Raw genomic sequence first — 27,257 nt, 5'->3', positions numbered from 1 at the left:
GGAACTCACTGCCTCAGACTTTGGTGGAGGCTCCTTCTTTAGAGGCTTTGAAGCAGAAGCTGGATGGCCATCTGTCGGGGGGGGGGTTTGAATGCGATTTTCCTGCTTCTTGGCCGAATAGGGTTGGACTGGATGGCCCACAACTCCCTCCTACCCTTCTCACCGCCTGAGCACCTTCTCTTCCACAACAACGAACGTAAACATCTCTAGGCCTAAATAACCCAACCTGGGCCTTTGAGTGGCATCTCCTGCTTGCCCATCGTTCCGCTCCTATTGGCTGCCGGGGCGGAAAAGGCGGGGCTCGCCGGAGGACTTCCGGGGGGCGAAGGCGAGTGACGTCACCCAGCGCCTCAACGTCGCATCCGCACTGACGAGATTCATTCACAAAAAAAGGCGTAGGCCCCGCCCCTTTCCCCGCCTTGCATTGTGTAACCTTGGACTGGGCCCACGCGAAAAGGGATCTCCGCACAGGTAAATTGGGAGAGAAGCAAAGGGGTGGGGGCCACACTGTAGAATTAATGCGGTTTGATACCGCGTTAAGGCTATGGAAGGATGGAGATTCTCAGCCGTGTTACTAGGCCTTTCGATTCCTTGTGCCAAACAAGCCTCACCAAAGTACAGATCCCACAGCACTGAGCCGTGGCCTTTAAAGCGGTTTCAAGCTGTACTAATACTACAGTGTAGGCGCGGCATTAAGGCTCATTCAGTTCTCTTATATACAGTAGAGTCTCGCTTATCCAGCGTAAATGGGCCATTAGAACGTTGGATAAGCGAATACGTTGGGTAATAGGAGAGATTAAGGAGAAGCCTATACATGTAATATTAATAATAATATTATGATGTAATACAATGTAATCTATATATATAAAAGAGTGATGGCATCAGGGCAGCGGACAAAACAACAAAACTACAGGCCCCCCAACCTCGAAATTTGACAACACAACCCATCATCCACGCCTCTAGGTTGATACAACAAAAAGAAAAGAAAAATAAAGTCCTAATTAGAGGGAGAGCAATAATAGTTTTTATCCAATTGCTGCCAGTTTGAAGGCTAAGCTCCGCCCACTTGGTCTCTTAGCAACCTCCTCAGCCCAGGGGACAGGCACAGTTAGGCCTCACTTAGGCCTCTTCCACAGATTATCAGATTTGCACTGGATTATATGGCAGTGTAGACTCAAGGCCCTTCCACACAGCTATATTACCCATTTAGAATCTAATATTATCTCCTTTCAACTGGATTATCTTGACTCCACACTGCCATATAATCCACTTCAGTGTGCATACTAAACATAAAGACAACCATACAACAGACATTCAATACCACCACTTCCTCAACAATTTCTCACCAACACCACCAGACAACGCCACAGCAACAGCTAGTAATAATTATAATTCACTATTATAATTGTATATTTATATTACATGCAATATTACTAATAATATTGCGATATAGTTGTATAATATAATATATTGTATGTATATATACTTGTAAACCGCCCTGAGTCCCCTTCGGGGTGAGAAGGGCGGTATATAAATGTGGCAAATAAATAAATAAATAAATAAAATAAACACCAAATTAGGTTATGATTTTACAAATTAAGCACCAAAACATCATGTTATACAACATATTTGACAGAAAAAATAGTTCAATAGGTAGTAATGCTACGTAGTACAGTAGAGTCTCACTTATCCAACATAAACGGACCAGCAGAACATTGGATAAGCGAATACGTTGAGTAATAAGGAGAGATTAAGGAGAAGCCTATTAAACATCAAATTAGGTCATGATTTTACAAATTAAGCACCAAAACATCATATTAGACAACATATTTGACAGAAAAAATAGTTCAATAGGTAGTAATGCTACGTAGTACAGTAGAGTCTCACTTATCCAACATTCTGGATTATCCAACGCATTTTTGTAGTCAATGTTTTCAATGCATTGTGATATTTTGGTGCTAAATTCGTAAATACAGTAATTATTACATAGCATTACTGCATATTGAACTACTTTTTCTGTCAAATTTGTTGTATAACATGATGTTTTGGTGCTTAATTTGTAAAATCATAATCTAATTTGATTTTTAATTGGCTTTTTCTTGATCCCTTCTTATTATCCAACATATTCACTTATCCAACGTTCTGCCGGCCTGTTTATGTTGGATAAGTGAGACTCTATTGTGTGTGTGTATATATATATATATATATATATATATATATATATATATAGTAGAGTCTCACTTATCCAACATAATCGGGCCAGCAGAACGTTAGATAAGCGAATATGTTGGGTAATAAGGAGAGATTAAGGAGAAGCCTATTAAACACCAAATTAGGTTATGATTTTACAAATTAAGCACCAAAACATCATGTTATACAACATATTTGACAGAAAAAATAGTTCAATAGGTAGTAATGCTACGTAGTAATTACTGTATTTATGAATTTAGCACCAAAATATCATGATGTATTGAAAACATTGACTACAAAAATGCGTTGGATAATCCAGAACATTGGATAAGCGAATGTTGGATAAGCGAGACTCTACTGTATATATACTAGCTGTGCCCGGCCACGCGTTGCTGTGGCAAAGTCTGGTGGTATGGGAAATAGTCAAGATAATCCAGTTCAAAGCAGATAAAATAAGATTATAAATGGGTTATATAGCTGTGTGGAGGGGCCTTGAGTCTACATTGTCATATAATCCAGTTAAAATCAGATAATCTGTATATTATAGGCAATGTGGAAGAGGCCTAAGTGAGGCCTAACTCTGCCTGTGCCCTGGGCTGAGTGGGTTGCTAGGAGACCAAGTGGGCGGAGCTTAGCCTTCTAACTGGCAGCAATTGGATAAAAACAATTATTCCTCTCCCTCCAATAAGAACTTTATTCTTCTTTTCTTTTTGTTATATGAACGTAGAGGCAAGGATAAGGGGTTGTGCTGCAAAGTTTAGTGCTTCTGGGATGTGTAGTTTTGTTGTTTTGTCCTAGGCCGAAATTTCATTACACTTTTATATATATAGATATAGGCAGTAGAGTCTCACTTATCCAACATAAACGGGCCAGCAGAACGTTGGATAAGCGAATATATTGGATAGTAAGGAGAGATTAAGGAGACGCCTATTAAACACCAAATTAGGTTATGATTTTACAAATGAAGCACCAAAACATCATGTTATACAACATATTTGACAGAAAAAATAGTTCAATAGGTAGTAATGCTACGTAGTACAGTAGAGTCTCACTTATCCAACACTCACTTATCCAACGTTCTGGATTATCCAACGCATTTTTGTAGTCAATGTTTTCAATGCATTGTGATATTTTGGTGGTGCTAAATTTGTAAATACAGTAATTACTACATAGCATTAATGTGTAATGAACTACTTTTTCTGTCAAATTTGTTGTATAACATGATGTTTTGGTGCTTAATTTGTAAAATCATAACCTAATTTGATGTTTAATAGGCTTCTCCTTAATCTCTCCTTGTTATCCAACATATTCGCTTATCCAACGTTCTGCCGGCCCATTTATGTTGGATAAGTGAGACTCTACTGTAATTACTGTATTTATGAATTTAGCACCAAAATATCATGATGTATTGAAAACATTGACCACAAAAATGCGTTGGATAACCCAGAACATTGGATAAGCAAATGTTGGATAAGTGAGACTCTACTGTAATAATAATAATAATAGGCGCAGCCTTAAGACTCATTCAGTTCTCATATATATATATGTGTAGCAAGGCAGAAGCCTATGGGGAGGGGAATTATGCAACAGGGAAGGCAGAGTTCTTTATGCAACATGAAAGGTGGCATTTATGTAAGTGATTGGGTTGCTGTGAGTCTTCTGGGCTGTCTGACCATGTTCCAGAAGCATTCTCCTCTGACGTTTCTCACACATCTAGTGCATTATCCTCAGAGGCTATGAGGTCTGTTGGAAGTTAGGCAAGGGGGGAATATATATATATACACACACGTGGAATAATGTCCAGGTTGGGAGAAAGAACTCTTGTCTGTTGGAGGCAAGTGTGAATGGTCTTGCAGCTTCAAAGCCTGGCTGCTTCCTGCCTGGGGGAATCCTTTGTTGGGAGGTGTCAGCCGGCCCTGATTGTTAAGCAGCTGAGCGGGAAAAGGAAGGGGCCTGAGGCCAGGAATTGTGGGAGTTGAAGTCCAAAACACCCGAAGGGCCGAAGTTTGCCCATGCCTGGTCTAAATGATGATGATGATGTTTATTATTATGACATTGAACTGTAGCTCCCAGCATTCCTCACCACCAGGAATGATGGGAGTTGTAGTCTACCCCTTTGGCCATGTAGTGGAGGAGATAAGACAGAATAAATCCGGAGAACATCACATGTAAGGAATGCTAATTATTATTATTGTTATTATTATTATTATTATATAATAATGATTTTGTGATACGAAATTCAGCATATCTATCTTGTTTGCTATGTCATACAATAAAATAATAATAATATAATAATATATTGTTAAAGATTGTAGATGATCTTAAATGGAAGCTCTTACATCCACCTGTGAACCAAAGTCACCCTGCAGGGTAATGATGTGTCACTCAGCTTTGTAGAACAATTAACAGGAACATTACTGACTTCAAAATGATTAAACAGAGCAGTAATATTTACATTAGTCTCACTGATTGCTTACAGAGAACAGTAGGAATAAATAGTCCTTTAAATGTCCATAAAATTGTCATCACATGCAAGGAATGCTAATAATAATAATAATAATAATAATAATAATAATAATCCAGCATATCTATCTTGTTTGCTGTGTCATAATAATAATAATAATAATAATAATAATAATAATAATAATAATAATAGCAACAACACTTCATTTATATTTCACCAAGGAGACTCAGGGTGGATCACAGTACACATACTGTACACGGCAAACATTCAATGCCGTTCGGAGACAGGACATGTTTCTCCCTTCCATCTCCTCTAGTTGATGTTTGCAAACCTTTCTTTTAGCACCCTGTTTGTTCTTGTGTAAGAGGTGTTATTCTTCATGCAATGCATGCCAGCAAAAAAAGAAAATTATACCCTGCAGGAATGCATGAGTAAAACATTTAATGAGCATTTGTAGGGCATGGATTAATGCTAACCCCTCCATTGGTTCTGAATACCTGGAATCCGCTCCAGAGGAATGTGATGTGGGCAAGGAGCAAGCGCTGCAGGGCATGTGCAAAGTGTACTTTTATTTCATGCCATTTGTATGCTGCCTTTCTTCCAGAGTGAGTGAGAGCCAGGGAGTCTTTGTTCAGTTCGTTCCCAAGTTCTTGGTGAATCTGTTCAAAAGCTAATAGCCGACTGAACTTGGTTAAAGTTTGCTTAATCATTCACAAATGTTTTCTTAGACCATCGATGGTGAATTTAGAATGGCATCCTTCCTTTAAGCCTCATTGTTGCAAGAATAGGCCCATAGATGTAACTGGCAGATAGGATCCATAAAGGGTGTATCTACACTGTAGAATTAATGCAGTTTGACACCACTTTACCTGTGTGGCTCAATGGCATGGAATCCTGGGATTCATAGTTTGGTGAGGCACCAGCAGTCTTTAGTTGAAAAGGCTAAAGACCTTGTGACCCAATAATAATGATGATGATGAATTTATTATCTGGGGTTGTTGTATGTTTTCCGGGCTGTACGGCCATGTTCCAGAAGTATTCTCTCCTGATGTTTCACCCACATCTGTGGCAGGCATCTTCAGAGGGTGTGAGGTATATATTTATTATCTGTTCTCCTTGCAGCGTGAGGTGGGGTACAACATCATTAAAACAAGAGATTAAACACTATTAAAATGTATACAACAAAATAAACAGAGTAAAACTCTAAATTTCTATGATTCTGTAGCACTGAATCATAGCAGTTAAAAGTGATATAAAACTGTGAATTCCACAGTGTGGATACTTCCCACCTTCCGAACCCACCAGGCGTTACAGGCTGGAGTTTTAGTCCTTATATCCAAGAATCTGGGAATCAGTGATGCGTGATTGAGAATAGTATGCCAAATAATTGAGAATAATATCCCAGGATTCTATAGTGGCTGATAAAGTGGTGTCTAACTGCATTAATGCTGCAGTGTAAATGTACCCTTGCCCTTTACTACTGCCCTTCGGGGTGGCCGCATCGATAACCTAAACACTTTCAGTCCTCAGCCACAATTATGCGAATATTGGACTGTATTAGGTATGAATAATTTCTCATATTGGATCTTCAAACTGGCATTTTAAAATGTTATTTTATTTCTTATAGAGGCATGGATTTGGCCATTGCAGGAGGATATAGCTGAAATGCAGCCTTACGAAAACATGTTTAGAAAGTGCAAAAGAGTTCCCAACATCCATGATGAGCTATTTCTTCCCTAGAAATTTTCTACAGTGGGATGGAATGCGAGTGATTTTAATTGGCTATAAAATGGTACCCTGTTTCCCCTAAAATAAGACATCCACAGAAAATAAGACCTAGTAGAGGTTTTGCTGAATTGCTAAATATAAGGCCTCCCCCGAAAGTAAGACCTAGCAAAGTTTTTGTTTGGAAGCATGCCCAACAAACAGAACACCAGAGCATGCAGGATCGGTAAAGATACATACCATAGAGTGTTGTACATGGAAATAATGGTAGTAATAAGAAATTCTTAATAGGATTCACAGTTTGTCTGGTTATGCTGGTTTGTGATGACAACTACTGTACAGTATATAATAAATGTTCATTTTTTTGTTCAACAATTAATGTGAATTCTTCTTCATGGAAAACTAAGACATTCCCTGAAAATAAGACCTAGCGCATCTTTGGGAGCAAAAATTAATATAAGACACTCTCTTATTTTCGGGGAAACACGGTATTATAAAGGCTGCATTTCTGCTATCCCTCATCTAAACATAAAATCAACCCGAAAAACTGGGTCAATTTATTTATTGATCAGTATGAATACTGTACCTTGGCATTTATCAAAGAATGATCCATCACTGTCCCCCCCCCCCCAAATATATATCTGTATCTATCACTATATCTATCTATTCTTAAACATACCTGTCTCCCTAAACTTTTATTTCATTTTTTACTTTATTAAATATTTTAAAATTCCAAAACATTTGAAAGTACAATTGTCGTATCACAACTTCTATTCCCAAATCTATACCCTCCCATTACTTACATAGCATTATAAAAATATAGCTCTGTTGGTTCTAGTTATTCTAATTTTATCTGTCAGATATCATTATTGTAATGTGTGCATTAATTGCTCAACCATAAGGATGTTTGGTGATTTAAATTTGCCATTGCTTTTACACATGAAGCTAATAAATAATAATAATAATACATTGTAGTAGTAGTAGTAGTAATAATAATAATAATAATAAAATAATATACTTTGTTTATATCCTGCTCTACCTCCCTGAGGAGACTCAGCGGATTGTAGGTACATATGTATGGCAATCTCCTTTCCTGTAATTTGAGCTCATGCTTCCATTGAGTCTTAGTCTCCAGAGCAGCAGAAAACAAGCCTGCTCCCTTTTCCTTATGGCACCATTTCAGATATTAATATATGGCTATCATGTCTCCTCTCAACCTTCTCTTCTGCAGGTTGAATAGACTCAGTTCTTTAAGACACTCCTCATAGGGATTCATGGTCTCCAGATCTTTGATCCTTTTAGTTGCCATCCTTTGGACACCTCCCAGCTTAGAATAAACTCAATATCTCTTGAACTGTGGTGCTCAGAATTGGACACAGTGATATTCCAGATGAGGTCTGACCAAAGTGTAATCCCTTGATCTAGACCAGTGGTTCTCAACCTGGGCTCCCCAGATGTTTTTAGCTTACAACTCCCAGAAATCCCAGCCAGTTTACCAGCTGTTAGGATTTCTGGGAGTTGAAGGCCAAAAACAACTGGGAACCCCAGGTTGAGAACCACTGATCTAGACGCTATCCTGTTTTGGATGCAGCCCGAAATCCCATTGACTTTTGAGCTGCTGCATCACACTGTTGGCTCATGTTGAACTTGTTACCCACAAAGACTCCAAGGTCTTTCTCATATGGACTGTTGTGCAGCCAGGCATCACCTATTGTGTATCTTTGCATTTCATTTTTTTCTGCCTAAGTTTAGTATCTTACATTGCTCCTTGTGGAAATTCATGAGGTGGACCTATACGGTGCTCTTTGACACGGGATTTTCTGTGCTTAATTCCAGGCAGTTTCCCAATCTGCTCCCAGGAAGGAAGGCTGGCCGGTGTTTTGTTCTCTTCCATTCCTTTTTGGAACGGCGGACTTTAATAGGAGTCCCAGGAAAGCTAGAGGTAACAGCAGCCATGCCTCAGAAGAGGAAGAAGAGGAAGGAGCCGGCATCGGGAGATTGTGAGAACCAAGTAGAAGGAGATGGAGGGACATCCTTTGGGTCAGAAAGCGGTGACAAAAAAACAGAGGGAAAACCGGAGGAGAAGAAGCCGAAGAAGACAGCTGCAGTAGCCAAAGGTCCACCTTTGACCGAAGCAGTGAAAGCGTCCCGCCTCAAAATGGCCCCTTCCATCGCGGAGTTCCACTTTAACAAGAAACGGGTCCGGATGATTTCGGAAAACTCAGATCTGAAAGAAGGAGCTCAGGGGATCCTGTACTGGATGTCACGGGACCAGAGAGTACAAGGTAAAAAAGATACAGTGATACCTTGACTTAAGAGTTTAATTCGTTCTGTGATTGAGCTCTTCGCTCAAAGTGCTCTTATCTCAAAGCAAATTTTCCCATTGAAATGCTATTAATCTGTTCCAGCCTCCCGAATGACCCCCTCCTCCCCCACCACACAAAATCAACTAACCCAAAGTTCCTCAAAACGGAAAAAAATCCCCCAAAGTGGACAAAAGCATGAGGCACGAGGCTCGGAGGCTGCTCCCTTGAAGCCCTAAAGCCCTGTACTCTCCCTCTTAACTCAAAACACTCTTAAGTAGTGACACTCTTAGTAGAGGTTCAACTGCAGTTTGGAGCAGAAGTTGCAGGTGAGGATTTGGATTACAACTCCCAGAATCCCCCACCCAAGCCTTGGCTTGCAACTCATCTTGGTGTAATGTAGAAGATCTTCCATTACTTGGTCAATGGAGCAGAGCAAAACAGCATGCCCTGACACAGGTAGAGCATCCCTTATCTGAATTGCCTTGGAATACAAGTATTTGTTGGGCTATTGGATTATGACCTGTTAGGATCATAACCTATTGGGGAATATCACCTGTTAGGATCATAACGTATTAGGTAGCAGAGTTTCAGGAGTGTTCCTTTAGTTTATTGGGCAATGGAAGATCACTGGGCCGTAAATACCTTATTTCTATTCAATGCTTTCAGCAGACAAAGATTCAAGTAGGCTTCTTTAAAATAACATGTATTTAAATAGACAAATACATTTCTTGTCAGGTTAAGCTTTAAAATGTTTCAGTTTGTATCTTTCACTTATAGTCTAACAGTCTCTTTTAAAATTATATCGCTCTGTATAGCTCTCCTTTATAACAGTGTATTTCTAAAAAAACTCAAGCCTCAACTGTCATTCTTTAACTTCTAACACTGGCATCTATACTCAAATAGACTCAAGCCTCAACTGGCTTCTTACTTCTAACACTGGCATCTGTACTCAGATAGACTCAAGCCTCAACTGTCTTCTTACTTCTAACACTGGCATCTGTACTCAAATAGACTCAAGCCTCAACTGACTTCTTACTTCTAACTCTGGCATCTGTATTTAAACAGACTCAAGCCTCAACTGACTTCCTACTTCTAACACCGGCATCTTACTCAAACAGACTCAAGCCTCAACTGTCATTCCTCTTTTAAACTGCATTCTAAAGAGTCACATGATCTGCAGTCCCTCCCACTCACTCAAGTACATAGAGCTAAGAAAACTACAAACCAGAGAAGACATACACTTCAGGGAATAAACTGACACATTATAAACAGGCAAAATATTAGAATGAGAAGGCTTGAGAAGGTTGTTATCTCCAACAGTATTTAGGAATTTTTTTTTCATATTTTGGGATATTTTCACTCATATATATGTACAGTATATCATAATGAGGTGTCCTGGAGATGGGACCCAATGTTCAACATGGAATTCATTTATGTTTCATATATAGCTTATATACACATACCTTGGGTGCAATTTTATGCACAATATTTTTGGTAATTTCACAATTTAAAACTTTTTTTTAACAAAATGCATTTTCATCAAGATCAAATACAAGTCATTGGCATGATAGCTTCCCCTCCTTTCCCCTCTCCCAAAATCTACACATATGTGAATACATAAAACACACATATTTCACAAGAATGCCTATAATAATTGTTCCGTATTACACTTCCTGTCCTTTGGGTTGAAGACATCCATATACAACCTTGCCCTTCCTTCCCAGTAAAATATTAACAACTCATTCTTCCCTCTAGCACAAAAATCATCATCTAAAATTATTTCCAATCATTTCAGGTGTTGTTTGGAAGCGCAGATCCAAATGAACTAGACAAGATCATGACGCATAAAGAATCCATATCACTTAGGATGGTCTATCTATTCCAGGGGTCCCCAAACTTTTTAAACAGGGGGCCAGTTCACAATCCTTCGGACCATTGGAGGGCCGGACTATAGTTGGCCACCGAGCAATAATAATAATAATAATAATAATAATAATAATAATAATAACAACAGCAATAATAATAAAAAGAGGGTTGGAAGAGACCCTTTGGGCCATTGAGTCTAATCCCCTTCTGCCTTTGTGCACCGAAAGCATAAGCAAAGCATCCCTGACAAATGGCCACACAGCCACAATGTTAATATAATAATAATAATAATAATAATAATAATAATAATAATAATAATAATAATAACAGCAAACAAAGAGGGTTGGAAGAGACCCTTTGGGCCATTGAGTCCAATCCCCTTCTGCCTTTGTGCACCGAAAGCACAAGCAAAACACCCCTGACAGATACCCACCCCACCTCAATATTAATAATAATACAGCCACAATGTTAATATTATAATAATAATAATAATAATAATAATAATAATTATTATTATTATTATTATTATTATAACAACAGCAAACAAAGAGGGTTGGAAGAGACCCTTTGGGCCATTGAGTCCAATCCCCTTCTGCCTTTGTGCACCGAAAGCACAAGCAAAACACCCCTGACAGATGGCCACCCAGCATCAATATTAATAATAATAATAATAATAATAATAATAATAATAATAATAAAGAAGGTTGGAAGAGACCCTTTGGGCCATTGAGTCCAATCCCCTACTGCCTTTGTGCACCGAAAGCACAAGCAAAGCACCCCTAACAGATGGCCACCCAGCATCAATGTTAATTAATAATAATAATAATAATAATAATAATAATAATAATAATAATAAAGAGGGTTGGAAGAGACCCCTTGGGCCATTTTGTCCAACCCCCTTCTGCCTCTGTGGACCAAAAGCACAAGCAAAGCACCCCTGACAGATGGCCACCCGGCCTTAATGTTATTATTATTATTATTAATAATAATAATAATAATAATAATAATAATAATAATAATAATAATAATAATAATAATAATAATGGTTGTAAGAGAAGAAGAGAACCCTTGGGTCATTTAGCCCAACCCCCCTCAGCCCTTGTGCCGTGGGGGCCTGGATAAATGGCTTCGGTGAGCCGCATCCAGCCCCCGGGCCTTAGTTTGGGGACCCCTGATCTATCCCCTCATGTTTCCTATTTCTGGGTTATTGGTGGAGAGTCTAGACCAGGCATGGGAAAACATGGGCCCTCCAGGTGTTTTGGACTTCAACTCCCACAATTCCTAACAGCCGATAGGCTGTTAGGAATTGTGGGAGTTGAAGTCCAAAACACCTGGAGGGCCGACGTGTAAATCTTGGACGAGCCCAGAATTGCAGCCAGTGTCCCTTTTCCTCCCCAGACAACTGGGCCTTCCTCTACGCCCAGCGCCTGGCCTTGAAGCAGAACCTCCCGCTGCACGTCGCCTTCTGCCTGGTGCCCAAATTCCTGGAGGCCACCATTCGCCAGTTTGGCTTCATGCTCAAGGGCCTCAAGGAAGTGGCCGAGGTATGACATGGATGGGTGGGTGGGTGGAGGTATAGAATAAATGTTCATTTTTTGTTCAGCAATAAATGTGAATTCTACTTCATGGAAAAATAAGACATCCCCTGAAAATAAGACCTAGCACATCTTTGGGAGCAAAAATTAATATAAGACACTGTCTTATTTTCGGGGAAACACGGTATAGTGTGGCTTTATGTTCAACGTCTTCTGGGAGTTGATCTTAGAGCCATCTAGAAATTCTTAAAGGAAACAGTAGGATTGTGATGGAAATTGATGATGGTGGAAATGGATGATAGCATTATACTGAGGAACCTAGATAGTCTTAGAAAGAGGTTCACTCAATTTTTTCACCTTTGTAGAGATCCTATGCTCTGAACTCCAGTGACATTGGAGGGTTCACTGTATAGTCAATAAGCATGACCTAGGCCAATGATGGGCAACCTTTTGCGCTTGGTGTGTCAAAATTCACCAAAAAAACCTAGCATGACTTGGGTAGTGTGTCACTTTGAGAAAAAAAAACCATAATTTTGCAATATGTAAAGTTTAAATAACAAAAATATATAATTGTAATATATAACTGTATTTAATTAATCAAAAACTATTTACTACCATTATTTCCATGTACAACAATCTATGGTACCTCTTGCAGCTTCCACGCTGATTTCTCTCTATTCTAGTTTCAATGTAGTCATGAATAATGAATAATATAATAATATAATAGTAATAATATGATACAGTAGAGTCTCACTTATCCAACACTCGCTTATCCAACGTTCTGGATTATCTAACACATTTTTGTAGTCAATGTTTTCAATACATCATGATATTTTGATGCTAAATTTGTAAATACAGTAATTACTACATAGCATTACTGCATATTGAACTACTTTTTCTGCCAAATTTGTTGTATAACATGATGTTTTGGTGCTTAATTTGTAAAATCATAACCTAATTTGATGTTTAATAGGCTTTTCTTTAATGCCTCCTTATTATCCAACATATTCACTTATCCAACATTCTGCTGGCCCGTTTATGTTGGATAAGTAAGACTCTACTGTAATATAATAGAATAATAATATAATGATATAATTATACACACACACACACACACACACACACACATATATATCTAAATGTAATGTGCATAATTCCCATGGAGTAAACAACAAAACCACTGGACCAAATCACACCAAATTTGGCCACAAAATACATAGTCATCCAATCAATCTGCATGTGGCAGTATGTCAGCAAAAATGGCTAGGCGTGTCAGTGCTGACACGCGTGTCATAGGTTGGCCATCACTGACCTAGGCTGTATAAAACCCAACATATATGCCCAGGGAGCTGAATCCGCTGCCACCACCCTATGACCGAGTGCCCTGTGTTTGGTTTCCCATCTTTGCAGGAATGCCAGGAGCTCAGCATCCCCTTCCACTTGCTCATCGGCTTTGCCAAAGACACGCTGCCTCCCTTTGTGGCAAAGCACAACATTGCCGGGGTGGTGACGGACTTTGCCCCCCTCCGCGTCCCCATGCAGTGGGTGCAAGAAGTGCAGGAAAGGCTGCCTCCGGACGTGCCCTTTGTGCAGGTGAGGGTCCCGCAAGGCCGGCCAGAGCGAAATGCGGGCCCAGTGTGTACTTATTAAGTGTTGAGAAGCCAGGTGACTTTTTATTTTTTGGGAAATTTTTAAAAAATATAATGGATAAAGTATTAAGGGGAAAAACCCTAGACAAAATAGGGGACTGGACTAAGAGTGGAATGAAGAAGGAAAAGATAAGGGAGGAATTCGGGGAAATAAAATTGACAAGGTTCCATGGTGTTCAACTAGAGCAATGATATAAGAATTGAGTAAAAAATAATAAAGAAGAAGGGAAGGAACCTAACCAATTTGAACAAATAATACAAAATGGAAGGGATACAGATGATTATAAAAAAATGAAAGGTGTAACTGGTAGAATCTATAGAATATTGGGTGGAATAAAAGACGGAGAGAGAAAAAATACCACTCTTAAGGAAATATGGGAGGAGGAGTTAGAGATGAAAATAAATGAAATGGAATGGTCGCAATTGTGGAAACAAAGGCACTTGAAAAAATTTATCAATAAGAGTTAAAGAAAATTATTATAAGATAATTTGGAAATGGTATTTAACACCATTAAAAATGTCAAATATTAATAAAAAAACATCCAAAAATTGTTGGAGAGGCTGTCAGGAAGTGGGAACATATATACATATGTGGTGGCATTGTAAATATGTAAGGAAATTTTGGTATAAAATATTTAAAGAGATAGAGGATATAATGAACATCAAATTGGAAAAAAAACCCTGGTATTGCATTATTATCAATTTATAATAACAATATGATAGATAAAAAATAAAAAGAAGCAATAACAAATTTATTGACAATAGCAAGATTGCTTATAGCAAGGAACTGGAGAAAGGTAATAAATGTTCAGATTGAAGAATGGTATAAGGAAGTATGGAAATTGGCAATAAATGATAAGCTAACATGCAAATTAAAAGTTAAAAGAGGGATATGGAAAAAAATGATTTTGAGGATGTATGGGGGAAATTTATTGAGAAAGGACTCCAAAAAAGGGATGGAGGGCTACCGCCTCAGGAAGAAATGAGATTTTGGTTGGACAATACATAAGAAGTGGCTCAGGGTGGGAGGGGGGATACACAGTGGTGAAGAAATGTAGATGGACAAATGTTAACATTTTAGTAGATATAAAACAATAGTAGATATAAAAGAATGATGTAAGTATTGTATGATCTATATATATATATATATATATATATATATATATATATATATATATATATGAGTGATGGCATCACAGCGACCCACAAAACAACAAAACTACAGGCCCCCCAACCTCGAAATTTGACAACACAACCCATCATCCATGCCTCTAGGTTGATACAACAAAAAGAAAAGAAAAATAAAGTCCTAATTAGAGGGAGAGCAATAATTGTTTTTATCCAATTGCTGCCAGTTTAGAGGGCTAATCTCTGCCCACTTGGTCTCCTAGCAACCAACTCGGCCAAGGGACAGCCAGGGTTCAGTTAGGGAATAGGCAGACTTAGGCCTCACTTAGGCTTCTTCCACAGATTATCTAATTTGCACTGGATTATATGGCAGTGTAGACTCAAGGCCCTTCCACACACCTATATAACCCATTTATAATCTTATATTATCTGCTTTGCACTGGATTATCTTGTACATTATATATCTGCTATGCGATAAAAGTAATTATTGCTTTTTTAAATTTAAAATTTGATTTTAAATTCAATCAAAATTGATTTAAATTCAATCAAAACTATTAAAAAAGAGAGAAGCCAGGTGACATCTTTGCATAAGCTCACGTGCCCAAATGCATTAAAATATTATATTGTTTTTTCAAAAATTCTGTCCTCCAGGTTGATGCTCATAATGTTGTTCCCTGCTGGGTTGCTTCAGAGAAGCAAGAATATGGAGCAAGAACGATACGGCGGAAGATTCACGACCGGCTGTGTGAGTTCCTTACCGGATTCCCACCTGTTATCCAACACCCACACCAGGCTGCGTCCCAGGCAGAGGTAAAATCCGGTATTTCATAATGGTGGGTTGGTAGCATTCAGAAATCATTGGCCCTCCTGAGGTTTGGGGCTACAATTCCCATATTCTTATGAGCATGAATGGCGTTTGACCCCACTTGAACTGCCATGGCTCAATGTTATGGACACATGGGAGTTGTAGTCTTACAAGAGTGCTGGTGCCTCACCAAACTACAAATCCAGGATTTTTTATTTATTTATTTACAGTATTTATATTCTGCCCTTCTCACCCCGAAGGGGACTCAGGGAAGATCACATTGCACACATATAAGGCAAACATTCAATGCCTTAACATAGAACAAAGACAGAAGACAAACGCAGGCTCCGAGCTGGCCTCGAACTCATGACCTCTTGGTCAGTGTGATTTGTTGCAGCTGGCTGCTCACCAGCCTGCGCCATAGCATTGCGCCATGGCAATTAAAGTGGGGTTGGATTGCATTAGTTTTACAGTGTAGACTGGCTGTTAAGAATTGTGGGAGTTAAAGTCCAAAACACCTGGAGGGCCCAAGTTTGCCCATGTCTGGCTTATTGTGTACATAGGTCATTATTTATATATGGATTTCTTATTTAATAAAATGTGTATTCTGTAAAAAAAAGGTTCCTCTTCCAACGTACAAGCAAATTCAACTTAAGAACAAACCTACTGATCAGATATGTCACGGGGTGTGCTGGTACGTGAAGTGACTTATAGTTTCCAAACCAAGTACCGCAGAAGCAAGCAAAATACAGCAAAAACATGTTTCAGCCCATCTATCAGCAGCATCCCAACTGCCAGCATCTGGCCTTATCTACACACAGTTTAGTAAGCCCACAGATTGAGGTTTTCATCCAAAATAGCTCGAGGCTTTAATTTTCACTGTTGCAATATTTACAAATGTACAATTAGAATTCAGAGATGCTCAGACAGGCTTGTCCTTGCAAACAATCAGATCTCAGAGAGTCACATACACAGAGTACTCGCACTGAGTCACGAAGGAGAGAGAAGATGTATTCTTTCATTCTCCTTATATCCACCTGGTGTTAGGTCATCATTAAGCGACAGCAGCTAATGCAACCCCTTTGCAGTAACGCTCACATGGTTATGCCTCAGCTATTAACACAGATCCACTTTCTTTGTACTTTCAAACAATCAGAGTCATCAGACTATCATATATCACATAGGCAGATATTCACACTGAATAGGAGACAGAAAGATGGATTATTTCATCCTCCATATATAATAATAATAATAATAATAATAATAATAATAATAATAATTTTATTTTTATACCCTGCCCCATCTCCCCGAAGGGACTCGGGCGGCTTACATGGGGCCAAGCCCAGGCAACAAACAATATAAAAACATAACAATAAAACCAATTGATATCTGCATGTGATGCATATCTCCTTTCTATTTACCATATAAATATTTACCTTTCTATTTACCATATAGCCATTGCCACACCCCCTTAGGTATTGCATCATGACATTCACAGTCATACCCAGGTGCTATCAGTATATCACGTGTTCATCAGACGGTATTTTATTTTATGATTAGAAATGCTTGGTTAAGTGACCGCACCCAAAGGGAGCTTCTCCCCAATGGATCCTCTTCATCCTGGAAAGAAATGACTACTGGAGTGCCATAAAGAGAGTTTAATCCTGGGCCCAGTTCTGTTCAACATCTTTATTAATAAATTGGATGAAGGTTTAGGGGGTGTGCTGCTCAAGTTTGCAAGGTGACACCAAATCAGGAGGAAGAGCTAATACTCCAGAGGACAGGATCAGAATTCAAAACGACTTTAACAGATTAGAGAGATGATTCGCCAAAACTAAAAAAAATGAATTTCAATAAGGACAAATGTAAGGTACTATACTTAGAAAGAAAATATGAAATGCAAAGATTCAGAAAGGGTGATGCCCGAGTCCCATGTGAGAAAGATCTTGGAGTCTTCGTGGAAAACAAGTTGAACCTGAGCCATGAGTGTCATGCAGTAACTGAAAAAGCCAATGGGATTTTGGGCTGCATCAAAAGGAGTCTAGTGTCTAGACCGAGGGAAGTCCTAGAGCTTTTGTATTGTACTTTGGTTAAATCTCACCTGGAATACTGTGTCCAATTCTGGGCATCAGAGTTCAAAAGAGATATTGCTTCTAAGCTGGAAGGTGTCCAGAGGAAGGTGAATAAAATTATCAAAGGTCTGGAAAGCATGAATAATTCCTATGAGGAGCGTCTTAAAGAGCTGGGCATGTTTAGCCTGCAGAAGAGAAGGTTGTGAGGAGACATGAGAGCCATGTATCAATATATGGAAGGATGTCTCATTGAGGAGGGAGCAGGCTTGTTTTCTGCTGCCTTGGAAACTAGGATTCGGAGCAGTGGGTTCAAATGACATTAACATTTGAACACCTGAACATTAGGAAGAACTTCCTGACTGTAAGAAGAGCTGTTCAACAGTGGAACTCTCTTCCTTGGAGTCCGGTGGAAACTCCTTTCTTGGAGACTTTTAAAAAAATATTTTATTTATAATTTTAAGTGTGTACATAAAAAGCGGAGGAACAATTAAATGGTATAGAGAAGAATAAGAAAGAAAAAGACATAAAAACAAAGAAAAGGGAAGAGAGAGAGAGAAAAAGAAAAAGGGACCATGGACTGTTTACCATCGCGGAACCCATCTTCTTTGTCTCCACTAGATTTACCGGCGAGACTTCCATTTGAATCCTGAAGCCTAGGATTTCTAATAAACATAGCTATAAAAGTTCTATTTTATCTCTTAATAAATATTGTCGCAATTTGTCCCAATCTGTCCATTGGTTTGGAAAGATATTCTGTGATACTTTTTGTGTTAATAAATCCATATTTTTGATGTCCATTAATCTCAACATCCATTTTTCAGTCGAGGGAATTTCTTGCATTTTCCATAATTTTGCTATACATAACCTAGCAGCTGTTACCATGTACGTGAAGAGCTTTTCTGTATTGTAGTCCATCTTAAAGTCTGTAATTCCTAAAAGGAAGTACAGTAGAGTCTCACTTACCCAACACTCGCTTATCCAACGTTCTGGATTATCCAACGCATTTTTGTAGTCAATGTTTTCAATACATCGTGATATTTTGGTGCTAAATTTGTAAATACATTAATTACTACATAGCATTACTGCGTATTGAACTACTTTTTCTGTCAAATTTGTTGTATAACATGATGTTTTGGTGCTTAATTTGTAAAATCATAACCTAATTTGATGTTTAATAGGCTTTTTCTTAATCCCTCCTTATTATCCAACATATTCGCTTATCCAACGTTCTGCTGGCCCGTTTACGTTGGATAAGTGAGACGCTACTGTACTCTGGTTTTAAATCAAATTTAATTTGGAGTATTTTTTTCCATTTCTTTGTGAATTTCCTGCCAGAACTTTTTTTTATTTTATTCTCTTACAAGCTGGTGTAAGCTTGGAGACTTTTAAGCAGCATCTGGATGGCCATCTGTCAAAGGTGCTTTGATTGTGCTTCTCCTGCATGGCATGGGCTTGGACTAGATGGCCCATGTGGTCTCTTCCAGCTCTGTGATTCTATGATTCTATCTAACAAGATTTGAATGTCCGGAGGAGTGTGGTGGCACTCCATGTCCACTTGTCCCATCACACTAACGTTCCTTTGGCTCTTCCTCCAGCCCATTGATTGGGACGCCTGCTCTGCCAGCCTGGAGGTGGACCGGTCAGTGCCGGAGGTGGAGTGGGCCAAGCCGGGCAGCGCGGCCGGCCTGTTGGTGCTGGGAGAGTTTGTCCAGGAGCGTCTGAAGTTCTTCAGCAGCGACAGAAACAACCCCAACCGGGCGGCGCTCAGCAACCTCTCGCCCTGGTTCCACTTTGGTGAGTTCCCCGTAAGAAACTTGTGACAAAGCAAAAGAATATTGGAGACCGATACCAACATTTTAGTTAAATAGTTCTACACATGAATCTATTGTATTGTCAAAGAAATTGAGAGGGAGGAAATGTCTTTATCTTTATACATATCTATATATATAAAAGAGTGATGGCATCACGGCGACCAACAAAACAACAAAACTAAACACCCCACAACCTCAAAAATTGACAGTACAACCCCTCATCCATGCCTCTGGGTTGATACAACAAAAAGAAAAGAAAAATAAAGTCCTAATTAGAGGGAGATGAATAATTGTTTTTATCCAGTTGCTGCCAGTTAGAAGGCTAAGCTCCGCCCACTTGGTCTCCTAGCAACCCACTCAGCCCAGGGGACAGGCACAGTTAGGCCTCACTTAGGCCTCTTCCACACTGCCTATAAAATACAGATTATCTGATTTGAACTGGATTATATGGCAGTGTAGACTCAAGGCCCTTCCACACAGCTATATAACCCATTTATAATCTTATACTATCTGCTTTGAACTGGATTATCTTGACTCCACACTGTCATATAATCCACTTCAGTATGCATTTTATACAGCTGTGTAAAAGGGGCCTCAAATAATCCAGTTCTAAGCAGATCATATAAGATTATCAATATACAGTAGAGTCTCACTTATCCAACATAAACAGGCCGGCACCTTTACCTTTTACCTTAACTACCACCAATTCCTCAATACTTTATTTCCCATACCACCATACTTCGCCACAGCAACGCGTGGCCGGGCACAGATAGTTCTTTAGTATAGGAAGTGAAGTAAAAGCTTATCCTAATTGAAGTTTACTTTAATTATCTGTGACAAGCTGTAAATTGTAATGAACCTGGAGAGAAAGCTATCCTTATGCCGTCACACCCAGACACCTTTTAAAGCTTTACGATGTGCTTCTTCCTTTGCCCAGGTGAACTGCGGGGGGCTTACTTAGAAGCTCTAGAAATCCCAGTAACCAAAGGCACTTCAAGTAGAACAATCCAACAAAATTTTATTTTCACAAAGTCCTTGGCAGACTTGGCACACGTAATTAAGGTTGCAAATATAAACAGTCAACTTATAAAATCTTGCAGATGTCCCTTTTCGTGCTTTTCCCCTTTAGTTGCTGGGTTAAGTTCCACCAAAGGCAAAGAGATCCTGAGATCCTCTTTACCCTAGCCCTGAGCTGTTATCAAAAAAAAGGTCTATCACTATAAGCTCAAAGCTAGTTTTTGAGGCGAAGTTGGTAGGGCTTCTTCCAGTGGCAAAGAAATCTGGAGATGTTCTCTGCCCCAGTGCCAAGCTACTATTTTTAGAAAGAACAGGTCTTTCCCTATCTATGCTCGGCACTGGTTTTAAAGGCAGGTTAGTACTTACGATGGCTTTGTCAGCGTTGGCCTGGCTTGGCGCACATCTAAGTTCTTTTTCTTTCTGTCTAGAAGACAGAAGAGGCTTCTCAAAATGGAGCTTTCTTTCCCCAGTAAAAGGGGCAGTCTCCAGAACAAAAAGATACATTTACAGGCTACAAGCAGCAAAGCTTTGCAAACTGGAAGCAGCAAAGGCCTGCATGCTGGTTGCAAATCTCTGTTAATGGGTGCTGCAGAATCTGCAACAGCCCTGGAAGAAATGCAAACAGATGCTATTCCTATAACTGAAAAAATGCAAACCAAACCTCTGGGGGACGGAACAATCCTGTAAGGAGAAAATGGTAGAAGGTGGCATCCTTATGTTCCCTGCAATTATTCTGGAGGAACTGCTATAGACAACTGAGCACAAAGTACATAAATATAACTCCATTTTGCATTAGTTGAACAATTTCCACATTTTGATTAATGTGACATTGTTTTACAACCGTGGGGGTAGAGAATCCTGTATCATTAAATAGGACAGGACACTGTTTCAATATCCTGTAGTCAACTTTTCTTTCCTAGTCAGCACTACTGCTAATTTAGCTGCCCTGACAAGAGAGCATGAATAAAAATATCCACAGTTATCAATATCTCATGAATGTGCAGAACTAGAAATGTTAGTAGAGAAAGATAAGGCATTTATTGAATAATTAATAAATATACTAGATTCAATTGCATTTACATCAAAAAGGGAAACTGGACTGTTCCATTGCATTTTAATTTAAAGGCGTACACAGCTTTTAGTGTAAGCCTTTAACTTTTTAAATGGCAATATTGTCGCGGGATAGGTTTGAGAAGTGACTTACAGTTTTCCAACCACAACCTCCCTGGAACTGCTGCACACTGGACAAGCAATGATCATAATAAACTTTATTTATACCCCACCACCTTCTCCCGGAAGGGACTCGGTGCCTCACATAAAATAAACAATACATAAGCACAAAAACAATAACATATAATGACAACCACAATGAAAACATTGTTTATTGTATATCAGTGTAACGGCATCAATTGCCACTTGTAAGCCGCCCTGAGTCCCCTCGGGTGAGAAGGGCGGGGTATAAATAATTGAAATAAATAAATAAATAATAGTGAGGGGCCCATATGTTTTGCAATCCGCGCCTGGCGCTTGATGCGCCTGGTGGTCCACCTTGCAAGGCCATGGCCTCTCTTCTCCGTCTTCTCAGGCCAGGTGTCTGTGCAGAGGGCCATCCTGGAGGTGCGCAAACACCGCACTCGGTGCAGGGAGTCCGTGGAAGCCTTCATCGAGGAGGCCTTGATCCGAAGGGAGCTGGCGGACAACTTCTGCTTCTACAACCCAAACTACGACAAGGTTGAAGGTCAGGGAACCAATGTTTTTTTTTTAAATAATCCCCCAAAATTAATAGATGTGTGATTTTTTCTGAAACTTGGGGGGATTGACACCCTGGTTATCTTGTGTATTATAGATAAAATTCAAGAAGATAGCTCTTGTAGTTTTTTTTAAAAAAAATATTGTTTGTAAACATTTCAAAAATTCCACAAAAATTAGTGGATGGGTGTAACATTCTGAAATTTGGTGGGCTAACAGTGGAAAATGTATAGTACAATTAGAGCAAGTTTCATTACGATAGCTCTAAAAATGAGGGAGAAACCATCCCCTGAAGCTTCCCCACATTCTCAACTACTTAACGAAAAGTCACAAACAATTCGTGACTTTGTTATAGTTACAACGATGGGATTGGTAGAGTGAGATTCGATGAGATGGCCCTGGGGGTTTCTTCCAAATTGGTGATTCCATGTAAAAAAATGTTTTGTTCCTTTCACAGGGGCTTACGAGTGGGCCAAGACCACCTTGAAGCTTCATGCCACAGACAAGCGGCCTCACCTGTATACGCTGAAACAGCTGGAGGAAGGGAAGACGCACGATCAGCTCTGGAACGCTGCTCAGGTAGCCTTACATATCCAAGGAGGAATAATGGGATATGCAGTGCTTCCCAAGCTTCCTGAGACTACACATTGGGAACGCTACTATAGGATCACACTAGAGCAGGCATGGGCAAACTGAGTCCCTCCAGGTGTTTGGGACTTCAACTCCCACAATTGTGGGAGTTGAAGTCCCAAACACCTGGAGGGACCCAGTTTGCCCATGCCTGATATAGATAAATCCAGCTTTATTTCGCCTGCATCTGTGACACGCATCTTCAGAGGTCTGTTGGAAATGAGGCAAGTGGAGTGTGTATATACCTGTAGAATAATGTCCACTGTGGGAAAAATAACCCTTGTCTGAAGCACGTCTGAGTGTTGCAATGAGCAGACTTGAATCGCATTGAGTAGCCTTGCAATTGCAAAGTCAATCAGTGAGAGTATTCGTTGGCTGTTGTTACCTGGAGGCATTGTTTTATTATTATTATTATTTTAATAAAAAAAATTATTAGTGCTTTCCAAGAAAATTGTGAAACACAGATGATATGTTTTAGATTAGCTGATATTTTGTATTAGTTATTTGTTATTAATAAGGGGTAAAACTTATTAATAAGTTTTAGGTGGGGAGTGTCATGCCACGAGGAGACAAAATATAACTGCCATTTCAGGCTGTCAGGAGCCAAGGCTAAGCTCCGTCCCTTTAGAATCTTAAAGGGACAGGACAGCAGGTGATATTCTGCTTCCTCCTGGCATGACAAGACCCCTTGTCTATTTGAAGCAAGTTTGAGTGTTGCAATGAGCAAACTTGAATAGCATTGAGTAGCCTTGCAATTGCAAAGTCAATCAGTGAGAGTATTTGTTGGCTGTTGTTGCCTGGAGGCATTGTTTCCAAGAAAACTTGCTTTCCAAGAAAATTGTGAAACACAAAGACGATATGGACAACCAATAGGACTTTACAAAAAACCTACAACACAGAACAACCCCCGTGAGTCCCCCAGTGATAGGAATAGCAGATTAAAAGAAGACTAGAAGGGGAGAAAGAGAAGAAGAAAAGGGAAAAGAGGGGGGGAAAGGGTGGGGGAAAGGGAAAGGGATTTGCATAAAATAAAATAATATCATGTTACATATAACAGTATGCACACTCGCGTATATATATATATATATATATAGAGAGAGAGAGAGAGAGAGAGAGAGAGCATCATAGACCAAGACAAAGTCCAAACCTCAAACCAGTTGTGTGAACATAAAAATAAAAATATGACTGGAGGCATTGTTGTTAGCTGTCCCAAACAAATAATGCCTCCAGGCAGCAAGAGCTACCAAATACCCTCACTGATTGACTTTGCAATTGCATGGTTGTTGTTGTTTATTCGTTCAGTCATTTCCGACTCTTTGTGACCTCATGGACCAGCCCATGCCAGAGCTCCCTGTCGGCTGTCACCAACCCCAGCTCCTCCAAGGTCAAGCCAGTCCCTTCAAGGATACTGTCCATCCATCTCGCCTTTGGTCGGCCCCTCTTCCTTTTTCCTTGCATTTTCCCCAGCATCATTCTCTTCTCCAAACTTTCCTGTCTTCTCATGATGTGGCCAAAGGACTTTATCTTTGCCTCTAATATCCTTCCCTCCAGTGAGAAATTGAATGGTTACTCAATACTAATCATGCAGAAAACAGGGGAATTCCAGATAGGAAACAATCAGGACCAGCTAACACCTCCCAACAAAGGATTCCCCCAGGCAGGAAGAAGCCAGGCTTTGAATCTGCAAGGCTATTCAATGCAAATCAAGCTGGCCAATGACAATATGCGCACTTGCTTCAAACAGACATGGACATCATTCCACAGAGGGTGCCTCCAGGCAACAGAGGCCAGGCTACCGCTATGCAGTCACCTTCAGTGATTGACTTTGCAAACTTCATAGCCACTCAGTGCTAATCAAGCTTGCAAATTACATCATGTGCACTTGCTTTAAACAGACCAGGGTTCTTCTTCCCACCCTGGATATTATTCCACAGGTATATATACACTCTACTGTCTCACTGCCAACAGATCTCTAAAGATACCAGCCACAGATGCAGGCAAAACATCAGGAGAGAATGCTACTGGAACATGGCCATACAGCCTGAAACACTCAGCAATCCAGTGATTCTGGCCATGAAAACCTTTGACAACACAAATACTTTAGGCACAAAAGATGGCAAAATAAATAACCATTTAAAAGTTAAACAATCTTATTTGATAATTTTTTACATTCATCATTATTGCTTTTATATGGGGAGAGTTGATTTTAATAGATGTTGTTGTTGTTGCTTATACTCCCGCTTTTTCTCTCCACAAGGAGACTCAAAAGTGTCTTGCGTGTTTCTTGTAATGCGAACCAGCCTGTACTCTTTGCCACAAACTGGTTGAGGTTGCTCTCGTCCATCCCTGCTTTCTCCATTTGCTGCAACTCAGTTCCCTTTCTTCCTTTTCTCTCAGCTCCAGATGGTTCACGAAGGGAAGATGCATGGCTTCCTGCGGATGTATTGGGCCAAGAAAATCCTGGAATGGACCAATTCTCCCGAAGAGGCCTTGAAATTCAGCATCTACCTCAATGACCGCTACGAACTGGATGGCCGGGATCCCAACGGTTATGTGGGTGAGTATTAGAGGATGGTGAGATGCAAGACCCAGCAAGTGAGAATTGTACTAGGAGGCAGGAGATGTGAATTCGAATCCCTCCTTCGCCATAGCAACAAACCCACCGTGTGAGTCTGAGCAAGTCACTGTTTCTCAGCCTCAGAGGAAAGGACTGATAGGAAACAAAGTGTAACTAATGTATTGTCAAAGGTTTTCATGGCCAGAATCACTGAGTGGCTGTGAGTTTTTGGGTTGTATGACCATGTTCCAGTAGCATTCTCTCCTGACGTTTCGCCTGTAACTGTGGCTAATGGCATCTTCAGAACTTCTGTTGCCAGTGAAGCATATGGAGTGTGTGTTTGTATGTATGTATGTGTGTATGTGTACGTGCGTATGTATTTGTGCAATGTCCAGGGCGGGAGAAAGAACCTTTGCCTGTTTAAAGTTAAGTGTGCATGTTGCACTTAGCTAGCTTGAATTAGCATTTGAGTAGCCATGAAGTTTGCAGTCAATCAGTGAGGGGATCTGCACAGAAGTAGCCTGGCTGTTGTTACCTTTGTTTGGAAGGTGTTAACTGACACTTAATTGTTTGCTGTCTGGAATTCTCTGGGGTCCTCTAATCACTGCAAGAGTCTACCATATACCGTACAGCTGTGGGCAAGTGTAAATACACAGACACGAATCAAAGAAAACAGACAGCAATCAAGTGCCAGTTAATACCTCCCAAACAGGATGCCTCCAGGCTACAGAAGCTAGACTACCTCTATGCAGATAACCTCACTGATTGACTTTTGAGCTGCAAGGCTACTCATGCTAATCAAGCTTGCTCATTGCAACATTCACACTTGCTTCAACAGACAAGGTTTCTTTCTCCCACCCTGAACATTATTTCACAGGTATATACACACTCCACTTGCCTCATTTCCACAGACCTCTTAAGGCTTCTAGTCTGTCTTTTCTAGACTACCATTAAGGGAAAAACAGAGTGCAATCCTTCTATGTTCCTCTTCCCTCTCTTCCAGGATGCATGTGGTCCGTTTGTGGGATCCACGACCAAGGCTGGGCTGAACGGGCCGTGTTCGGCAAGATCCGCTACATGAACTATGCCGGCTGCACGAAGAAATTCGACGTCGGCCAGTTTGAACGCAAATACAACCCTCGCAAGTTCGCCAAGTAGCCGCAAGCGGAAGTACGAAGCTGGAAGCACAGTGTTAGTTAACAAGAGGTTGTTTTAGTTCTGATAAGACGGGAAGACTTGACCTTCTGTGCCGATCTATTTTTCTGCAAGATCTGAAGTCATGCAACTTGGGTTGATTTGTTTCTAGATCAGGCATGGGCCAACTTTGGCCCTCCAGGTGTTTTGGACTTCAACTCCCACCATTCCTAAGAGCCTCAGGCCCCTTCCTTTCCCCCCTCAGCCGCTTAAGTGGCTGAGGGGGGAAAGGAAAGGGTCTGAGGCTCTTAGGAATGGTGGGAGTTGAAGTCCAAAACACCTGGAGGGCCAAAGTTGGCCCATGCCTGATATGGATCCATTTACAACAGAAAAAAATTCCTGATTCAGAGGGTAGCCGAAGCAAGTTTGGGGGTGGCTGTTACATAACTGCATTGCATGGCATTTTCTATGAATATGTTTTGCTTTATTAAAAAAAAGACAAAATGCACTCGTAAAGTCTTTTTCAAATGTGGTGATTTAAATAAACGGTGGCACTGGTGTAGAATGTAGCCTTCCTTGTCCAGGGGCCTCAAAGACTACGAAAAAGTCAAATGAAACT

The 27,257-nt window shown here is 40.0% G+C and overlaps 2 protein-coding genes across 3 annotated transcripts in view; one reads left to right on the top strand and one right to left on the bottom strand.

The window, feature by feature from the left end:
- LOC103280550 (mucin-2) overlaps nt 1–295 on the bottom strand; it is a 32,827-nt gene extending 32,532 nt beyond the window's left edge. Inside the window, exon 1 of one of the 2 annotated variants that reach the window (XM_008120001.3) lies at nt 227–295. The gene's annotated coding sequence lies outside the window, so the exon portion shown is untranslated. Of the gene's footprint in view, nt 1–163 lie in introns of both variants that reach the window. The other variant, XM_008120000.3, reaches the window with a different exon arrangement.
- LOC100567162 (deoxyribodipyrimidine photo-lyase) lies at nt 251–27,197 on the top strand. The gene is made up of 10 exons (XM_003226963.4): nt 251–471; nt 8,216–8,664; nt 11,950–12,095; nt 13,497–13,679; nt 15,515–15,673; nt 19,336–19,534; nt 22,154–22,306; nt 22,775–22,896; nt 25,345–25,504; nt 26,508–27,197. The coding sequence occupies exons 2-10, from the start codon at nt 8,334–8,336 to the stop codon at nt 26,660–26,662; spliced, it is 1,608 nt and encodes a 535-aa protein (XP_003227011.2). The 5' UTR covers nt 251–471; nt 8,216–8,333; the 3' UTR covers nt 26,663–27,197.
- The last annotated feature ends 60 nt before the right edge of the window (nt 27,198–27,257 follow it).

The sequence above is a fragment of the Anolis carolinensis genome, chromosome 3 (genome assembly GCF_035594765.1).
Source record: "Anolis carolinensis isolate JA03-04 chromosome 3, rAnoCar3.1.pri, whole genome shotgun sequence".
Lineage (NCBI taxonomy): Eukaryota > Metazoa > Chordata > Lepidosauria > Squamata > Dactyloidae > Anolis > Anolis carolinensis.
This window is presented reverse-complemented; position numbering and strand designations above follow the sequence as displayed.

Coding starts and splice junctions, on each gene's coding strand:
- LOC100567162 (XM_003226963.4), top strand. CDS start 8,334: ATGCCTCAGAAGAGGAAGAAGAGGAAGGAGCCGGCATCGGGAGATTGT. Junction 8,665..11,949: donor ACGGGACCAGAGAGTACAAG/GTAAAAAAGATA, acceptor TTTCCTCCCCAG/ACAACTGGGCCTTCCTCTAC. Junction 19,535..22,153: donor CTCGCCCTGGTTCCACTTTG/GTGAGTTCCCCG, acceptor CCGTCTTCTCAG/GCCAGGTGTCTGTGCAGAGG.